At 33.1% G+C, this 20,383-nt stretch overlaps 1 protein-coding gene across 4 annotated transcripts in view; it reads right to left on the bottom strand.

Moving 5' to 3' along the window:
- The window catches only part of fal (SAM and HD domain containing deoxynucleoside triphosphate triphosphohydrolase falten), a 188,816-nt gene that overhangs the window by 100,759 nt on the left and 67,674 nt on the right, over positions 1-20,383 (bottom strand). For 3 of the 4 annotated variants that reach the window (XM_090410336.1, XM_090410338.1, XM_090410339.1), the window contains 2 exons: positions 16,850-16,978; positions 10,670-10,705 (listed from right to left, as the gene is read on the bottom strand). In XM_090410336.1, coding sequence (XP_090266462.1) covers positions 10,670-10,705; positions 16,850-16,978 — 165 coding nt within the window. The remainder of the gene's footprint in view (positions 1-10,669; positions 10,706-16,849; positions 16,979-20,383) is intronic. The other variant, XM_090410337.1, reaches the window with a different exon arrangement.

Here is a 20,383-nt window from a genome sequence, read left to right as displayed (position 1 = left end):
CAACACTCCCAAGTCCCTGGCCTCATCAATCTCCTGGAGTACAGTTCCACCAATGTGGTATACTGCTACTAATCTTTTCACCCCAAAATGCATAACATTTTGTCACATTAAATTGACATCCATTCACCTTAGCCCAGAACTCCAATCTATCCAAGTCGTCCTGCAACATTTTGACATCTTCTGCATTCACTATTGCCCTACCCAACTTTGCACCATCAGCTAACAAATGAACTGTTCCTCTTAGATCCTTCCCTATATCATTAATGAACAAATTAAACAGCAGTGGTCCAAAAACAGACCCCTGCGGCACACCACTAGTTACAGGCCGTCTTTTGGACTCTACTCTTCTGAATAAACTACTCTTTGATATCTCTCCATCAACCACCCACCTATCCATCTCACCAACCCTAAGTATTATACTGGTGGGATTATGCTAGAAGAAACTGATCAGACTAGGGATCTTGGAATGTTAGTAGATAAGAAGTTGAAGTTGAGGGTCATGTAGCAAAGATTGCAAATACAACTCAAAAGGTAGTTGCAATGCTGAAATGAACTTTCACATGTAAAGATAAGGATGCCATTTTGCCTCTACAAGGCCTTGATAAGACCTCGCTTGGCCTATTGTTTGCAGGTATGGTCTCCTGGTTTCTGCTGTGATTCTGATACAGTGGAGAGAGTGCACAAGAGAGTATTTAAACTGATATCAGGATTGTGGAATACTGATTATGAAGACAGATTGAGAAATTGTAGACTGCAGACACTAGCAAACAAGAGAAAGAGGGGCGATATGAATGAGATTTATAAACTTCTGAAAGGGTCATGAAGGATTTCAGTTGATGAAATATTTCATTTTATGGAGAGTGGAAAAGGATAAGGGGCATCCTTGGAAGCTGAAATTGAATGCTGCTAAGAAGAGGGATGAGGGCTAGATTTTTCTCTCATAGAGTGGTGAATGATTGGAATGGATTGCCATTTGTGTGTGTGTGTGTGTGTGTGTGTGTGTGTGTGTGTGTGTGTGTGTGTGTGTGTGTGTGTGTGTGTGTGTGTGTGTGTGTGTGTGTGTGTGTAAGCAGTGTGAATGAATTCAAGAATAAGTATGATAGCTGGTGCATGTAGTATGTGGCTTCCCTTGATGAGTTCATGACTCCCTGGAGGTCTCTCTTAATAATAACAACATCTGAGCATTTCTGGTCGAATATCATCTGCTCCAACTACCTTTCTACATTTCAAGTTGTTGATAGCCTTTTCTATCTCAAATATTGATATGTACTCCTGTTTGCATTCCTTTTGAAAATTTTCTATTACTTTTCTGCCACTGAGTGTTTTATTTAACAATCTTTCAAAAGTAATTACTCCAGACATTAAGGATATCCTTATCTTCAGTTTTCATATCACTGTTATCTTTGATTCCTTTTATAGGAATCTTTTCTCCATTTGTAAGCTTTTTCAATAGCCTCCAGAATATGGTATTTATCTTCTATATTCTTTTTTAAGTCTTCCCATGACTTTTGTTTAGCTACTTTTACACATATCTTTAACTGTCTTACATTTTTCTCTGTATCCTTTTGTTAGGAGGACATCTGCTGACTTATTTGTTGAGAATGTTCGATATGCTTTTTTTTTCTTTTCAGGAGAGCATCTTTAACCTCTTGTGTCCACCATGGTGTTCTTATTTTTTGTCCTTGCAGACAACTTCACCACATACCTCTATGGCTGAATCAATCAATGTTTTCTTCAGCATTTGCCACTGAGGCACCAAGGTTTGGTTCTTTTTGTCAAACTGTTTTATTTTTTCTTCAATAATTGATATGACTCAGTTATACAAAATGTTTGTATAGCTGAGTTTACCTACTTTACAGTTTACCTGTAAAAGCTACTGAACTAATTCATTTTAAAACTTTCTTACATACTGTTTTTTCAATGTGATATTCATTTTATCATGCTCAGAACTAAGTAATGGTCATTTCCAATTTCAAATTCTCTATACACTCCTGTATCCTGAACCAGCCCAAGGATATCAACAATGACATAGCCAATCAGGCTTTTCGTATTTCTTATCTTCTTTCCACATGAACTTGCACACATCTTTATGATGGAACATGGTGTTAATAATGACTACTCTGTATCTTAAGCAGAAATCCAGCAGATACTTACTATTGTTATTAGAATTGCCCTTTTCTCCAAATTTTCCCAAATATTCCTGTATGCCTGGCAGGATTCACTTCATGCTCTGCTGTTTAGCTTTCCAGCAATGAATGTGACATATTAATCAATACCTACTTTGTTGTATGTAAATTTTTTATTAGAATTCTGCAAAATCAAATAATTAGAAACTGGATAGAATTCAAAATATGTGAACAATCCACTGGAGAAGAACATGGTGGGAGAAGAAAACATAAATCAACAACCGATCAAATTATTGTACTAGAGAATTGAAGAAAAATCCTGGGAAAAAAGACATTGATTTCCACTCAACTCTGTTAACAGAGAAAAATTACTCCTTATTTATAACAAAGATAAAGATTAAGAAATACTCATAAGATGAAATATATATTATAAGAACCCAACAGTAATGGTGCAATATGGTAATATCAATAATAATATCAATTAATAGCTATTCAATATGAAGAGGGGAAATGATGCAAGGCTTGTCACTATTGCCTGCTACTTTTTAACCTCTTTACAGAAAATCATAGTAATAATGTAACAGAGAAAAAGAAAGCAATAATGATAAGTGGCAGATGTATTAGTCGTAAGACTGATAAAAACAGAATCTCAATAGAATTGTTGAGATTCTGTTTTTATCAATGATGACTAAATTACAAAAGAAATATGAAAAAATAAATATCCAACTGTTGAAACTAAAGATTAGAGATAGATGTTGAAGAAAGCTTTTCCACTTGGTTATAATATAAATTAAAGATGCCAAGAAATTCTATTCTTGGTTTCATCCTTTATCAGTGTAAGCAAACAAAGTATGCACATGAAGTAACTTCATGACAGGGCAATTTGTATACAGAGACTAATGACTTCACATCAATTGCCTTAGTATCCCATAACACAATGCACATCTTATGGACATGTATAATGTTATGCATTATGGGAAGCATTATGCATTAAGCAATATAACACAACTGAGCTACTTGTATATAGAGACTATAAGTAGCTCAGTGGTGAAACTTCAGGCACAAACTTTGTTTGCTTACATTTGGATAAAGGATTACACAAATGATATAATTTCTTGGCATCTTTAATTTATAGTCTAGCCAAGTGAAAAAACTTTTAACGACATAAGATTAAAACTAACATTATGACTTACTTCCTATCAACAATTTTACTGCAAATAAGTCTGTTATTTGCAATATAAACATAGATATATATACATATATTATATACATATATGATGTATATATTATGACTTGAAAAAGTCCTTATAAACATTCCTCACATCACTAGTGGTATATAAACTTTGATCTTTTTCAATTAAACAATACATCATGTCATTCTTTCAACTGTGGAGGCATCTCCCCATCATGGCAAATATAACTTTTTATTTATTTTTTTATCCTATTGGTATGATTGAATATGATCACTAATAATCATTGCCTTTGCCACTTAAGCATTTTTATGTGCAATAAATGGGGCTCAAGATTATAGTATCCTGTAATAAGTGTTCCTAAATTCTATAACAGAAAATATAATTTTAATTTAGAAAATTAGATTAGAAAAATACATTATCAGTGTGATCCACTCAGATACTACATTTTTAAATATCACTAGAGCTTCATGTACCAACTCCTATACTTATTCCCTCTCATATTTCCTTATCATCATCAAATTCCTGACATGTACCTCAGGGGATGTACAGGATATTATTATGATGGTACTACATGAAAAGTTATATATCAAAATGAAACAATGTATCAACAATTTTCCTCCAAATTAATCTGTTATCTGTCAAGGCTCCAATATTATTAGATCTTATATTTCAATCTTCTAAGGCAATTTTTACTACATCAATCCCATCTAGATCTTGGTCTTCCTCTAATTCTTTCTTGCCATCCTGCCAAAGAACACTTGTTATGCTGACCGTTCAAGTGACCACATGCCACCTGAGATTAGCTCTGCTAACACATTCCTGAATGTGAACAATGTCAAGTTCTTTCCTAATATCCTCATTTTTAATTTGATATTACCATTGATGCCACCTATTCACTTCCCTAATATTTCTTTGAATTCTCATATCTGTGGTCTCTAATCTTTCATAAAGTGTTTTTATTTCTAATCCAGCTTTGATATCCATAAGTAAAAATTGGTTTGAACACTGTCTTGTATACAACTAGTTTAGTATTTTGACTAATTCTCTCTTATTCCATATAAATTTATTCAGTTGACTTTCTATCATGCCAGCTTTGCTAATTCTGTTGTCTATTTCCATATTTAATTTGCCATCTTCACTAAAAGCTGCACTTAAATAGCTGAAATGTTTTATAGATTCTTGTTCTATAGATTAAAGATAGCAAGAAATTATGTTTTCTTGGTTTAATCCTTTATCCACGTAAAGAAAGTTTGTGCCTGAACTATTTTCAGGACTGGGGAACTCATATGTAGATATATAGGCTAATGACTTCATATTACTTGCCTTGGTATCCCATAATGCAAATCACATATCATTACAGACATGTATAATGCTATGCATTATGGGAAGAGTCACTACCCAGACCGTTTTGGACCTTTATTGAGGTCTTGTCAGTGGGAGCCAGATCTAGAGGTGATACCAAGGTCGAAGTAATGCAGAAGTCATATTTTCATATATAAGTAGCCAAAAGGTGTTACACCTTATTATTAAAATACTCTGGATTAGAGATAATTGTTAGAAATTTTTCCACTTGTTTATACTATAAATTAAAGATACCAAGAAATTATACACTTGTTCTATAGGTTCTCGATTCAGGATGCAGTTGCACTATTTTTTTATCGCTGATTTTCATACCAAGTTTATTACAACAGTTATTCACTTTAAGTCAAGGAAAACTGCAAACTTGTACTGAAATTATTTAGAAAAACATAAAACATTATCTGCATAAAGTAAACATTATCTGATATTAACATCTACAATTCTGATATCAGGTTTAATAATGTGATCCATACAGATGATGAATAACAGTGGAGATAATGTACACCCTTGTCTCACACCTGATTTACCAAATTTACTTGAATATAACTCATATATTTTTCCCAAAAATGAAAGTTAAAAAAAATGTGGTGCAAGATATATGCAGGGATTTTCGGAAACTAGAGTTTTTCAGGAAAAAACTAAATCGACGTTTATAATTTAAATCCTCAGTATTCGTTATAATTTATAATTTGTCACATTATTTATAAAATGAATGCATTTAAATTTTAATTATCAACGTTATTTACATGATCAGTGGCTTGTCTTCATCATGCAATATACAGTATTTGAATCTTTAGTGAATGAAAATGCTTCTGTAATTAAATTAAAACAAACAGTTTCATTATTGCTTGCCCTTTTATGTCCTTATCTTTGCCATGTTTTTCTGTAAAATCAATAACTTTGAGTTTAAAACCAACACAGTAACTTGAACATTTTATCATTTCAGAATCATAATATGACCATGATTTAAAAAAACTGAAAATTGGTATGACTTACCAAGACTTTCCTTTACACAAACCTGACACATTTTCAAATAACTGATCCTCCATGCAGGAAACTTTCCACTTTTATATCCTCAGAATGTTTTTCTTGACTTATTGGTGTTTTAATGGAAGTTTCTGTTTACGCCAATATCACACATTAAACTCAGTCATTGTACGTAAACTCATGCCCCACTGCTCAATTGCTATGTTTTTCTGTAAAATCAATAACTTTGAGTTTAAAACCGGCCCAGTAACTTGAACGTTTCTCCATATTTCAAGCAAAAATTACCAGTAATTTACAACACTTGAAATACGTTATGAACAATCCTTCATGAATGGCTAATGAGAAGTGAAAGCAGTTCAACAACAAAGGAAGTCGATGATTGTTGAGTTGAAATCCTGATTCTCTTCAACTAAATTCCAAAATATCTAAAACTGCCATAATTCACTATCTATTTCTTAAAGTTTAAAGCTTTTTTCATGCGCAAGGTATATGTGAAACTTATTAATTTTTTTTTTTTTTTTTTTTGTAAAGTAAAATTGAGGGCAAGTAATATTTGAGAAAATACGGGAACATCAAACCATAATCCTGTACCTCCTTCAACTCTAACTGCTGACTTACAGCTCAAATATAGACTAGGTACTGCTTGATATAATGCCTATTTACACCATATAACTGTTGTAGTGTGTGAACAGTTTTTCTCTTGGCACTTTGTCATATGCTTTTTGCAGATATTCAAAACTTAAATACAGATCCTTGTTATATTCCCATGATTTCTGAAGTATTTGTCTTAAAATGAAAATCTGATTCTGACAACTTCTATTTTCCCTGAATCCAGCTTGTTCTTCTTCATCCTTTTCTTCCACAATTTTTATTAGCCATTTCTCAATTACACTTGCATAAATCTTAGCAGGAACACTTAGTAGGGAAATTCATCTGTAATTCTCTCTCTCTCTCTCTCACACACACACACACACACACACACAGAGCTTTCTTTTCCTTTTATGAATGCATATAAGTATTGCTTGATTATCTGCCTTTCAGCTGCCAATCATCTGGAATTTGACCCTGTGACCTGGCCTTCTGAATAATGCAATGTTACCACTGTAAAATTTTATACCTCCATATTTGAGAATTTCTGGAGTATATGATATTCAATCATCTATTCCAGCTGCCTTTCACATGTCTGGTTTTTGATGGCTTTTCTACTTTTGATGTGTATTCCTGACTGCATTCCTGTTGAGTTTTTTTTTTTTTTACCTTCTCCAACTTCCTTCTGTTAAAGTAATTCTACAACCAGTGTCCACCAGGTGTCAGTAAAATGACGAGAATGCAAGAAAAATTTGCTTATGATCATGGTATTTTTTCCCCATTCTCAAAAACATTATGCCTATTATGACACAAATAGTAAGGGACACAATGAAGTTCAATTTACTTTAATATCTTTAAAATATAATTTTAGGAAAGGTGAGTGACTGCTGATTTGTAATCCAGCTTTTGGTGCTTGGATACTGGTTGAATAGAAGTTCAAAAGTTAAACTGAGGGATAAGAATAGGAGTATATACATTTTGGAAGGCTGATTTAATGAGAATATAAAATGTATGAGAATATAATGAGAATATAATGAAAATATAAAGAAATAGAATTAGACCAGTTATTAAATGAAAGAAATTTTAAAATAGCAGTAATCACTGAAACAAAAAAGAAATTAAAAGGAACTATGAGAACTGAAAATTTTAATGTGATATACAGTGGAGTCGACAGAGACCAAAGAGCACAAGCAGGAGTCATGATTTGGATTCATAACTCCCTTTCAAAACAGTTAAAACATTATAAATTATGGAATGAAAGAATAATAGAAGCAAGAACAAAAATAGGTAGAGGCTATTTAACAATAATTGGTTTATATGCCCCAGAAGAAGGAAGAGAACAGGATAATATTGATTTTTATAATCAGCTACAAAACATATATAATAAAATAAATAAAAATAATTACATAATTTTAGGCAGGAGACTTAAATGCAAGAATTGGAAACACGAAAATTAATAATAATATAGGAATACATGGAGAACACACTCTAAACAGAAATGGTAAAAAATTGATTGACTTTGTAGTTTATAATAACCTAAAAATAATGAATTCCTTCTATAAACATAAAGACATACATAAATATACTTGGGCAGCAAGAGGATGGAAATCAATATTAGATTACTTCATATTAAATGAAAAAGACATCAAAATTTTCACTAGATGTTAGAGTTCACAGAGGATATGAAATAAGCAGTGGCCACTTCCTTGTTAAAATAAAATTAAGATTACCACCTAAATGGCTACAAGTAACAAGAACAGAAAGAAAAATTGAAACATTTGTTTATAAAACTAGACTATTGAATGACACAAATGTACAATGGCTATATGAACAAAGAATTAACCAATATCTAGATAAAATAAAACAAAATGAAGAAATAGAAATAGAATGGCTTAATATAAAAACAATACTAAATGCAGCAGCAAATGAAAGCTTAAGAAAGACCAAAAAATTCAATAAAAGAAAAAAACTGAAGATCTGGGATGATACAATCAAAGAAATAATCAAAAAGAAAAAAGAAGCCTATCACAAATGGTTAAGCAGTAAAAGATTAGAAGATGAAATAGAATATAAAAGAATAAGAGCCATAGCTAAATGAAATAAATTTGCTTCTAATTTAGAACATGATTTATATAAAATAAGACCCAATGTATATAAGATTTTGAAACACTTAAATGCAGATACCAAAGAAAACATAAAATTAAACACTGAATTGAAATTAGAAGAATTTCTAAATTACTATACAGAACTGTGGACAGACAAATAGTTTAAAAAAGACAACTGGCAAACAATTAACGAAAATGAAAAGGAAATAACTGAAGAAGAATTAGAAATCAGCCTGAAAGAAGCAAGAAACAGAAAATCACCTGGAGAAGATAAGCTAGGTTTAGAACTATATAAATATGCAGGAACAAGATTCAAAGAAAGACTCTTATTATTTTTAAATAAAATTTACTGAACTGGTATCTCTCCAATAGAATGGAAAAAAGCAATTGTGATTCCTATCTTTAAGAAAGGTAATAGAGATGACTCTAAAAACTATAGAGGTATAAGTATACTAAATTCTTGTTACAAAATATATAGCAGAATCTTAAATAACAAACTAATGAAATATTTTGAAAACTTTATTCTAGAAGTACAGAATGGATTTAGAAAAGGACGATTTAAATTTAGATTTAGAAAACAAGCATTAAAGTACAAGCCATTAGGAAAAAGAAAACCAGGACGTCCTCTTAAACGATTCAACGATGACTTCTAAGGCTGGAACAGGCAATGCTAGGCCTAAATCCTTGATACGCATGATGATGATGATTTAATGAGGGAATAATTAAAAACATTAATGAAGAACAATTAAACAAATGAATGGAATTAATACTCTTCCCATTCCTCTTATCTTCAAATCTCTCAAAATTTTTCTTCCCAAATGTATAAAATCTCTTTTCCCTTTCTTAATTCTTTCATTTAGCCACATCACTCCAAAGAACTAAAACTACAGTACCCCTCTACAAAAGTACGCTCATCTTTCATACTTTGTTTTTGACATTTATAAACAGTGTCTGAGAGAAGTGGTATAATAATAAGTTAGTTGGTTTTTCTAACCTAAAATAAATTAACTCTGAGCAGTCTGGCCCATCAGAAAGGACTCTACAAAAGAACACTATTATACAGCATGCCTCAGTAACTTGCTCAAGTTTTATAACACAGTGACGGCTGAAGTGGATAAGGGAAATGGGTTTACAGCGATACTGCTGGACCTGGCTAAGGCATTTGACAGGATACCACATGGAATTCTAATCTGTAAACTGCAACATATGGGAATGGATATAGGGTTGGTGAGATAGATAGGTGGGTGGTTGATAGAGAGATATCAGAGAACAGTTTATTCAGGCGTAGAGTCCAAAAGACATCCTGTGAATAGTGGTGTGCCGCAGGGTTCTGTTATTGGACCACTGCTATTTAATTTGTTCATTAATGATACAGGGAAGGATCTAAGAGGAACAGTTCATTTGTTAGCTGATGATGCAAAGTTGGGTAGGGCAATAGTGAATGCAGAAGATGTCAAAATCTTGCAGGACGACTTGGATAGATCGGAGTTCTAGGCTAAGGTGAATGGATGTCAATTTAATGTGACAAAATGTTATGCATTTTGGGGTGAAAAGATTAGTAGCAGTATACCACATTGGTGGAACTGTACTCCAGGAGATTGATGAGGCCAGGGACTTGGGAGTGTTGGTGGATAGGGAGATGAAGTTTAGGAGGCACATTGCAAAAGTAGCGAAATCAGCTCATCACCTCACTTGGTTGTTGAAAAATACTTTAACAAGCAGAGACAAGCAAGTTATTGTACTTCTGTACCGAGCCTTAATAAGACCTCATCTTGACTACTGTGCCCAGATTTGGTAACCTAGGTTTCTTCTTGATGGGGAGGAGGTGGAGAGGATCCAGAGGTGAGTGACTAAGATGATTGCAGGTCTATGGAATGAACCTTATGAGAAGAGGTTGAAGATTTGTGGGTTGCAGAAAGTAGTTGATACGTGGAATAGAGGAGATATGATTGAGACATTCAAATTGCTAAAGGGTTTCTATAGGATTAATTCAGAGGATATTTTTGAGATCAGGACTGGTGGTAGGAGAACTAGGAGTTATCTGTGGAAGCTGGGCAAGAGTGTGGTTAGCAAGGGTGTTAGAGCTGGGTTCTTTACTTTTAGAGTGGTAAATGAGTGGAATAAGCTGCCAGAGTCTGTTGTGGGTGCTATGACGGTGAGCGAGTTCAAGGCAAGGTATGATAGATACTGTGAGAATGTCGTATAGTTGTGTGGACATGATGTTTAGGGCCTCCCTCGATGAGTCTATGGACTCCCTGGAGTCACCCATAATAATAATAATAATAATACTTTCTTAAAAATATATACTTACTTGAAAGAGAAACTCTTTTTCTTCATTCTCAATTTCCTATAAATGCAAATAACGATAAATCAGAAATGACTTATAAGTTTATATATATAATTCAGTGAATTTTCAGTGTATGTTAGAATAATTTTTAACATGATTCAAAGAAAATGTGTCAGTAAAAATTTGGATTAAAAAACGTATTTACAAATGATTTAGAAACATATTTATAAAGAGATATAATTAGGATTCAAATTACAAAAAATTCAAATTATAACAAAAAAGTATTTAGAAACATGTATGTTTCTAAATACTTTTTTTTAATAAATTTTCTATCAAAAATAACTGTGGCACAAAAGATTCATCATGGTTCTGTGAGAAAGTGGTATTTTAACATATAATCTTACATCACATATAATTCAGTACTGTAATGCAATTGCAATGAAAAAACAAAATGACAGACAGGAAAACCTCACTTAACATGATTAATTAATTCATTATCCATCAATTAATGCACACTAGTGAACACATTAAGCGAATACAATGAACCATCAATCCATCCATCTTCAAGGCCCACCTTTCCTAATTGCATTGTGGGGGAAGCAGCTGAAAGAGGGACTTCCAATGGTCACGATCCTCCGCCACCAAGCTCAGGTGTTTTGATGGCAATGAGGGGAAACCTGAGCAGCCCCAAACCGAGGCAGTAGTGCTAATAGGGCACTACAAACACTGTAACATGGTCAGGTCATCATATAATGGTCATACCGCATTGTCCATCACACGGGTTACTAAGGGATGCATTCAGGTTTTAGGCAGATGGACCTGTTCAAAAAATATGTTACAGTCTCCCTTAGACACCATTCCTCAGCTGTTTGGGGAGATATTTAGGAGCAGCACAAAGAAATGGTTTTGCAAAAGGACGAAAATACAATGAACAATAGGAATAATTATAATTCATCCATCACGTAGTATAAATTTGGAAAAAAAATTAAAATTCTAAGGTATGTTAGAGGATAAAATCATCAAAGTTAGTAAAAATCAATTGCTTAAATTTTTATTTAATGACTATACATTTGATTGAGCTACTTTTTACAAAAAAAATTAAGTAAAGGTGTTTGAATCGTGCTTGATTTTTCATCTTGTCATGGAATTTGAGACAGCTAGTGATCGCTTTATCAAGATTTCAGCGGACTTCAAATCTTCATTCCATATCAGGGCCTCAAACAAAATTTCCTTAGCATACTCAATGTGATTGAAAACTAGCTCAAGTTCTTTTGCAGTTAGCTTCTTAGTCATAACATTCTCTTCTTGTTCGCACTCATTATCTTCTTCATATACACACTGTTCTTCTAGTTGAAAGAGATCATTCTCACTTAACTGCTCTTAATGGGAAACGAGCAAATTTCTCACATCTTCATTATCCAGTTCATTAAATCCAAGTTATTTTCCAATTCAGCTGATTTCTTCAAAAATGTTAGATCTTGGATTTTGCTTACGATAAACTAATATAGGCTTGAGTTTAAAGTCACCTTCTACATTGTCTCCTAATAGAGCATAAGTCAATCTTTAGATATTTTGCATCCTGGTTAAGATGCTTGTTATAGCTAGGAAAGTTTTTGTTGGCATACGCTTCCAAAAGAGACCAATTTCATTGAAGTTGAATATTTGCCAATCATCATAATCACCTTCCTGAATTATCCTTTGCAATTCTTCAGGAAACTTAGCTGCAGAATCTTTATCAGCACTAGCAGATTCCCCAGTTATTCTTACATTATGCAGCCTGGTTCGATTTTTAAAAACGGTCAAACCATCCTAAACTCGCAGTAAAACTTTCATATTCCTCTTGAATTTGGTCTCTTTCAATGAGGTAAAAATATTGAGAGTTTTTGCCTGAATATTCCCTATACTAAGAGGTATTTTTTTTTTTGTTATAATCCTCAATCCAGAGTGATAGAAGACGGTCCTCCATCTCGATCATTAAATGGCTTCTATTTCAGATGATCTGCATGCTTAAAGAAGCAGTAGCAACTTTTCCTTGCTCTTTGTATTCTTTGCTCTTATTTAATATGGTCTGAACTGTAGAATTGCTGTATCCCAGGTCTCACACAATAATTGTATTTCTAGAGCTACTTTCATGTCTCTTATCAACTTCCAGTTTTTCTGCTCGCTGCAGATTGGTGAAAAAAATTTTTAGCAACATAAAATTTCGCATAACGTAAAAAAAATTGCGTTAACTGATTAATCACTCATTTAAAGCAGGAAATAGTATCATTTCACTCAATCGCACTACCTGATTATCATGCATATCGAATTGCATGTTAAGCGAGGTTTTCCTGTACTGTATTTACTTGAATATAGCTCACCCTTGCATATATCTCGCACCCAATTTTACTTTATGAAAAAATAAATTAAAGAGTTATACTTTGCACACACAAAAAAAGTTTAAAACTTTAAGAAATAGATAGTGAATGTTTATTATGGCAGTTTCAGATATTTTGGAATTCAGTTGAAAAGAATTGGCATTTCAATTCAACAATTGTCGAGTTGCCTTTGTTGTTGAGTCATGCAATTGCTTGTTAATATTGCACTAATCATATGCGAGAGTCCGGAAGTAGTGATAGCAAATAATAGATTCTTGGTGAGTCATACCCATTTTCAGTTTTTTTAAATCATGCTAATCTTATGATTACAAAATGATAAAAGGACAAGCAATAATGAAACTTTGTTTTAATTTAATTACAGAAGTATTGTTGCTAAAGATGCAAATATATCGCGTGACGAAGGTGAGCAGTTGATCATGTAAATGTTGATAATTAAAATTTAAATGCATTCATTTTATAAATAATGTGAGCAATTATAAATTATAATGAATACCAAGGATTTAATTATAAACATCAATTTAGTTTTCTCGTGAAAAACTTTGGTTTCTGAAAATCCCAGATATATCTCACACTACGATTTTTTAACTTTAATTTTGGGGAAAAAAGTGCAAGTTATATTCGAATAAATACGATTTGATGAATATTTGATTTTTGTTGTGTTTTCTTTTATTATTTTTCACTTGGTTATAAATTAATTGCATTTCATAAATTTAGAGGAAGATTTAGTTGCATATTACTTAAAATTATAATAATGAAATTAACTCACATAAAATATTTTTTATTGCTTTATTATTATTTTAAAATATTATTTATTATTATTATTATTATTATTATTATTATATATTATTATATTTATTAGTGCAAGGCATTAGTGAACGCATAGTGAAAGTCTTAAAACCACTAAATATTTTTGTGGCCTTTCGACCAATCAGAAAAATCACCCCCTTTCTCACTTCTCCAAAGGTCAAGCTTCCACATCTAAGTCATCCAGGTGTCTACCAAATTCCTTGCTCTTGTGGGTTATCTTATTTCGGACAAACGGGAAGATCTGCTTTTATTCGGATAAAAGAACACAAGTCATATATTCAATACCTTGAACCTGAAAAGTCTGGACTTGCAGAGCACGCCATCAACACTGGACATAGAGTTCACTGGAACTCTATGTCCAGTGAACTCTATGTCCTTCACAAAGTCGGTTCCTCATGAAACGGCTATATAAAGAAACATGTGAAACTTTACTTCACTCACCCAACTTAAACTGATCTGATGGTCTATGTCTATCCCCTTTATGGGAGATAGTACTCTTTAATTCAGCTAATTTCCTAACTTTTTATTTGTCAAAAATCAAAACATCAAATCAGCTAACACCTATGTTGTTCCTGTATAGGGAGTAGGCGGAGCCGTTTACCCTATCTAACGTTTGGAGACTGAGTGGGCAATTCAATCTCCACTGGTAGCCAATCAAAGAGATAGCTGACCCAAGGCTATCACTATTTAATGATTTCAGCCTGTTTTTTGTCTTGTGAACGTATTGGTAAGCTTGTTTTTTAATGGCATTTAAGAGCTCTTTTGATATATATATATATATATATATATATATGTGTGTGTGTTTTTTTTTTAATAAGTTAGGAAATTCAATGACCCTTGTTTAGTCATTTTACATGACCTACTTAGGTGGCGCCCTTTGGAATTGTCAAGTTATTGTTTTAATTAGCCTTTTAACATGTACTGAAGATGCCTGTGATGCTCAGACAAAAATTCTACATAAATAATATTTTACCTGAGTTAATTCCGTTATTATAATTTTAAGTAATATGTCTACTGACGGTATTTCCTTACTGAAACGTTTAGTTGCATAAGTAATTTACTTCTAATAATACTGTTTATTTTTTTTTTTAAATATGTCTTTGTTAGGATCATTTTCTAGTTTTGCTTTAGTTTCTATAATAATTTCTTCACAGGAGACCTTTTTTGGGGGAAAGAATGAAATTTAGATTTTTTTTTATTAATGAAGTTTCATTTGGCATGTGAGGATAAATGAAAAGGTTCACTATTGAGCTATAAATGTTTTCTTTTTGCAAAGTATAGCATGGGTGAGGGGGGGGAATTATTTTTCATAATTTATAAAGTTGATTTGTAATGATATTCCATTTCTTGGTATATTTAATTTCGATTTGAGTAGTGGTAATAATAGAGATTTTTTGCGCTATTTCATTGGTAATGATAAGCCATTCTGTTTCACTCATTAATGATTTCAGCCTGTTTTTTGTTTTGTGAACATATTTGTAAGCTTGTTTTTTTATGGCATTTAAGAGCTCGTTTGATAATGGAACATGATGCATTAAAACAGATTTTCTTGTTACACTAATACACTTATTAGTAGTAACAAGAATTCAACAAGCATATTCAAACATTCTGATTATAAAATTGTTTTCACGAGTTATTCTAAATTATTAAATATATTAAAAATAACAGTAAAGGAAACAATCCATGACATTCTGCAGTGTTGCAATGTTGTTTATCATTTCCCTTGTCAATTGAATTGCAATGCCACCTATAATTGGGTCTATGATTAGATCACTTTATTCCAGCTTGCATGAACATTATCAGCATTATCGTATAGCCATACTTGATTTTTTTCAAAACAAACCAACCAAACCACAAAAATCCCACTACAGAAACAGCAGCATAGGCAATAGAATAACCATACACCACAAATAGAAAAAATTAACCATTCTTAGCATCCAAAAAATTGAAACAAAGTTAAAAATATCAGAAGCCATTGAAATAAAAACACATTGCAACGGCGTCAATGTTCACCACACCTAAGCTACATTATATCTGAGGTTTGGCAGCTCTCCAACAAAACCTTCAACCAATCAAAATATCCCAATGACATTAACACAATCTACATAATATACACCACAAAATTTTATCCTTTTATTCTGATGATGGTTGTACTGAAACAGCCTTACTCTACCCTGTAAATTGATTTTATCTTCATCATATATTTGTATATTTTATGTTTTACTTTCAAGATCTTTATATTCACTCCCCCCCTTTTTTTTTACCTTTACAGTTTTACGTTCTGGTTTTTCATCTTTTAATATTTCATCTTAAATTTTACAAGTTTTATATCGTAGTTAGCAATAATATCACATCATTCATTAGCAACTTTATTCTTATCTTTAAAATATCCTATTATTTATTTTTATGCTTTTAACTCCTTTCATATCTTAGTTTCATAATTTTTAAAAATCCATGGATCTCTGTCTTACTATTTTCCTATCATGAATACCATATTCATTCATCATTATCTGTAATCTCTGCATCAAATTTCACAGATTGTTATTGCCAAAAGCACAATAAAAGTTAGCAATATATATGATTGCTTCATAAAATTTTTATTTTAATTAAAACAGAGTGCAGTCAAAAGACATGTCCTGATCTAAGAGTGCTCCATAACATAAAAGCTTGGTTTATCTCAGTAAATCAAAGATTACAAAAGGAGCAACATGAACTGGAAGTTCAGATACAATATAAATTCATTGAATATTTAAGTTTAAGCACTACATAAAATCAGAATTTTAAAATTCGATCTTACTGCACACATTAAAAAAATTCACTAAAGTAAATATCATAGTTTGCAATAATCAAACTGACTTTGAGAATAAAGAATTTTGAAATGGATGGCCATGTTCTTGCTATAACTGTTTATCACTAATAGAAAATGTTAAATGAAAATCACAGCTACAGATTCACATGCACACAAATATTAAATTAATATTTAAAATATTTTATATAAAAATTAACTGAAAATTAATACCTTTGATCCAATTATGAGTTTTTTGATAAATGATAACTCATTCGTATCAACACCCCAATCGAGAAAAATGGACTGTAAGGAATTTTCTTGAACAAGATGATCGAACATTGAAAGGGAGACATCTTCATGCTACAAGAAACAGAATAGTATTAGTAGAGAATTAATCTTAATAAAATCAAAGGCGGCTTCTATGTATTGATACAAAATTTATTTTGGTTTATTTATTTATTTCATCTGGATAGAATCAGAATAAACTGCAGCTGAGATTTCAGCTCATATACATAAATATATCAGTATATTATTCACAGTATTTTCATGATGATATCAGATCCTACAAGGGGTCTGAAGACATTCTTCTTGATATAATTTTTGTCGGCCTGGTTGGCCAAGTGGTTAGTGTATCCGCTCTCTAGCCAAAAGGCTGTGGGTTTGAATCCCGCCCTGGACACGGATGTTTGTGATTGTCTGTGAAAATACTGGTGGTGGTGGACGGTAGATGGCGTTGGGTGTAGTTGTGGTTCATTGCAGTTGGTGAAGACAGAGGGTTGTAGAATAGATTCTCTACTCTATGTGTCTTTGGACTCCTTGGAGGCACCACGTAATAATAATAATAATACACTACATAACAGCAGTGGGGTGCTTAAGGGTCAAAGCTGTATAACTGAGAGGAGACCTCCACATAGCCTTTAAAGGAATGCGGAGAACCGACCAGGGCTTCTGACCTAATGTCCAATCCTCACCTTCTCGTGGTGCACCCTGTTGGGTATCTACTTTGATACTGAACGAACGAGGATGGGCTGGCAATTTGGGATTTAGCCGACCAAATTGTATTCTTATTGGTTAAACCAAAATAAAAAATGATGGTACAACATGACAAAATTTCATGCCGGCTGGGGCGTCGCCCGGTTAAACAAGGCCCCCGTTGTTTTCGCCAGGGAACCAGGGCGAACAGCGAAAAGTCAGCTACTGGAACAAATCTGAAAACAAACCCCAACTCAACATCACCAGAGTTAAAGATCGGTACTATCAATGTAAGAAGCCTGAATGGCAAAGAAGTGGAGCTAGCTGAGGAATTAGATAAGTACCAGATCGACATAATAGGGGTGACTGAAACAAAAAAGACCAAAACTGGTGAGATCTTTCTGAGCAATAAATACAAAATGTTATATTCAGGCAATAACAATCAAGGAAAAGAAGGAGTAGCCATAGTATTCAACACAAAATACGAGGCTAATCTTCTTGAATGGCAGTCAGTCTCAAGTAGAGTAATGTGGGCAAATATGAGAATGGGGAACTGGACAATGAGACTTATTTGTGCCTATGGTCCCACAGAAGGTTCTACTAAGGTAGAAGTGGAGGAATTTTTTGAGGCTTTAGAAAAAGCAACTGACACAATGAAAAAGGAAAAGTTGGTCCTTGTTGGGGATCTAAATAGTAGAGTAGGAAATGATTGTGAGACATACAAAAATATTTTGGGAAAATTTGGAGAAAAGAGCAAAGCTAATAATAATGGCAAATATCTGTTGGATTTCTGCTCAGGACATGGACTGGTTATTACTAACACCATGTTCCAACATAAAAATGTGCACAAATTCACATGGAGAGAAGAGGCTAGGAATAAGAAAAGTCTCATTGACTATGTTATTGTTGATAGTGATGTTTTCTCCCTGGTGCAGGACACCAGAGTGTACAGAGGATTTGAAATTGGAAGTGATCACTATTTAGTCTTGAGCAGGATAAAATTGAATTTCATATTGAAAAGAATAACATGTAAGAAAGTTTTAAAGCGAATAAAAGTTGAGCAGCTCTCAGATGTAAACTGTAGACTAAAATACAGAAATATTATTGAAAAGAAAATGAAAGAGTTTGAGAACAGGAATCAAACCTTGGAGATTCAGTGGCAAACTCTGAAGGAAACATTGATTGATTCTGCCAGAGAGGCATGTGGTGAGGTTGTGTGCAAAGATAAAAAAATCAGAACTCCCTGGTGGACACAGGAAGTTAAAGAGGCAGTGAAGGAAAAGAAGAAAGCATATCAAAAGTTCCTGGCAAATAAGTCAGCTTTTACTCTTACAGAATACAGAGACAAATGTAAGAAAGCTAAACAGTGTGTAAAACTAGCTAAACAAAAGTCATGGGAGGACTTTGGCAAGAATATAGAAAATAAATATCAAGAAGGTGGCAAAATATTCTGGAGGTTGTTGAAGAAGCTTAGGAATGGAGGAAAGAGTGCTGTAAAAGGAATTAGAGATGATAAAGGTGAAATGAAAACAGGAGAAAAAGATATCCTTGAAGTATGGAGTAATTACTTTGAAAAACTGCTAAATGAAACAAGCAGTGATGACAGCACAGTGATAAAAAACACTGACCAGGCATGCAGTCAGGAATACATATCCATACTTGAAGTAGAAAAAGCCATCAAAGGCTTGAAATGTGGAAAGGCAGCAGGAGTAGATGATATTCGACCAGAAATGCTGAAGTATGGTGGTATAAGAGTCTTACAGTGGCTGCACTGCATAGTTCAGAAAGCCTGGACAGAGGGACGAATTCCCGATGATTGGAGTAGAGCTCTCATAGTACCCATATATAAAAAGGGAAATAAAACTGAATGTGAGAATTACAGAGGTATTTCCCTACTGAGTGTTCCTGGCAAGATCTATGCAAGTATACTTGAGAAACGGTTGAGAAGAATTGTGGAAGAAAAGCTTGGTGAAGAACAAGCTGGATTCAGGCCAAATAGAGGCTGTCAGGATCAGATCTTCACTTTACGACAAATAGTCGAGAAAGCATGGGAATATAACAAAGATCTGTATTTAAGTTTTGTCGATTTGGAAAAGGCATATGACAAGGTGCCAAGAGAGAAGCTATTCAATACGCTGCAGTTATATGGTGTCAATGGGGCATTATATCAAGCAATACTTAGTCTTTATTTGAGTTGTGAGTCAGCAGTTAGAATTGAAGGAAGTATAGGAAGATGGTTTAATGTTAAATCTGGTGTGAGACAAGGATGTACATTATCCCCTCTGTTATTCATTATCTATATGGATCACATTATGAAGGAATGTGGTATTAAACCTGATATCAAAATTGGAGATGTTAATGTCAGCTCTTTGCTTTATGCGGATGATGTTATACTTCTAAATAAATCCGCTACAAGTCTGCAAGATTCTCTGACTAAATTGAATAACTGTTGTAATAGATATGGTATGAAGGTCAGCAATAAAAAGACAAAGACAATGAAAATAGGCAGAATCATTGAAAATGTCAACTGTGTTGTGAATGGAGAACCTGTGGAACAAGAAAAACATTTCAGCTACTTAGGCACAATTTTTACTGAAGATGGTAAACTAAATATAGAAATAGGCAACAGAATCAGCAAAGCTGGTATCGTGGGAAGTCAATTGAATAAATTCATATGGAATAAGAAAGAAATTAGTCGGAACACTAAATTAGCTGTATACAAGACTGTGTTCAAACCAATTTTAACTTATGGATTTGAGAGCTGGGTCAGAAGTAAAACACTTGAACAAAGAC

The sequence above is a fragment of the Typopeltis vanoorti genome, chromosome 20, assembly GCF_054136105.1.
Source record: "Typopeltis vanoorti isolate ZY-2024b chromosome 20, IOZ_Tvanoo_1.0, whole genome shotgun sequence".
NCBI lineage: Eukaryota > Metazoa > Arthropoda > Arachnida > Uropygi > Thelyphonidae > Typopeltis > Typopeltis vanoorti.
Note: the sequence above shows the minus strand (reverse complement) of the source record. Positions and strands in the feature narration are given on the sequence as shown.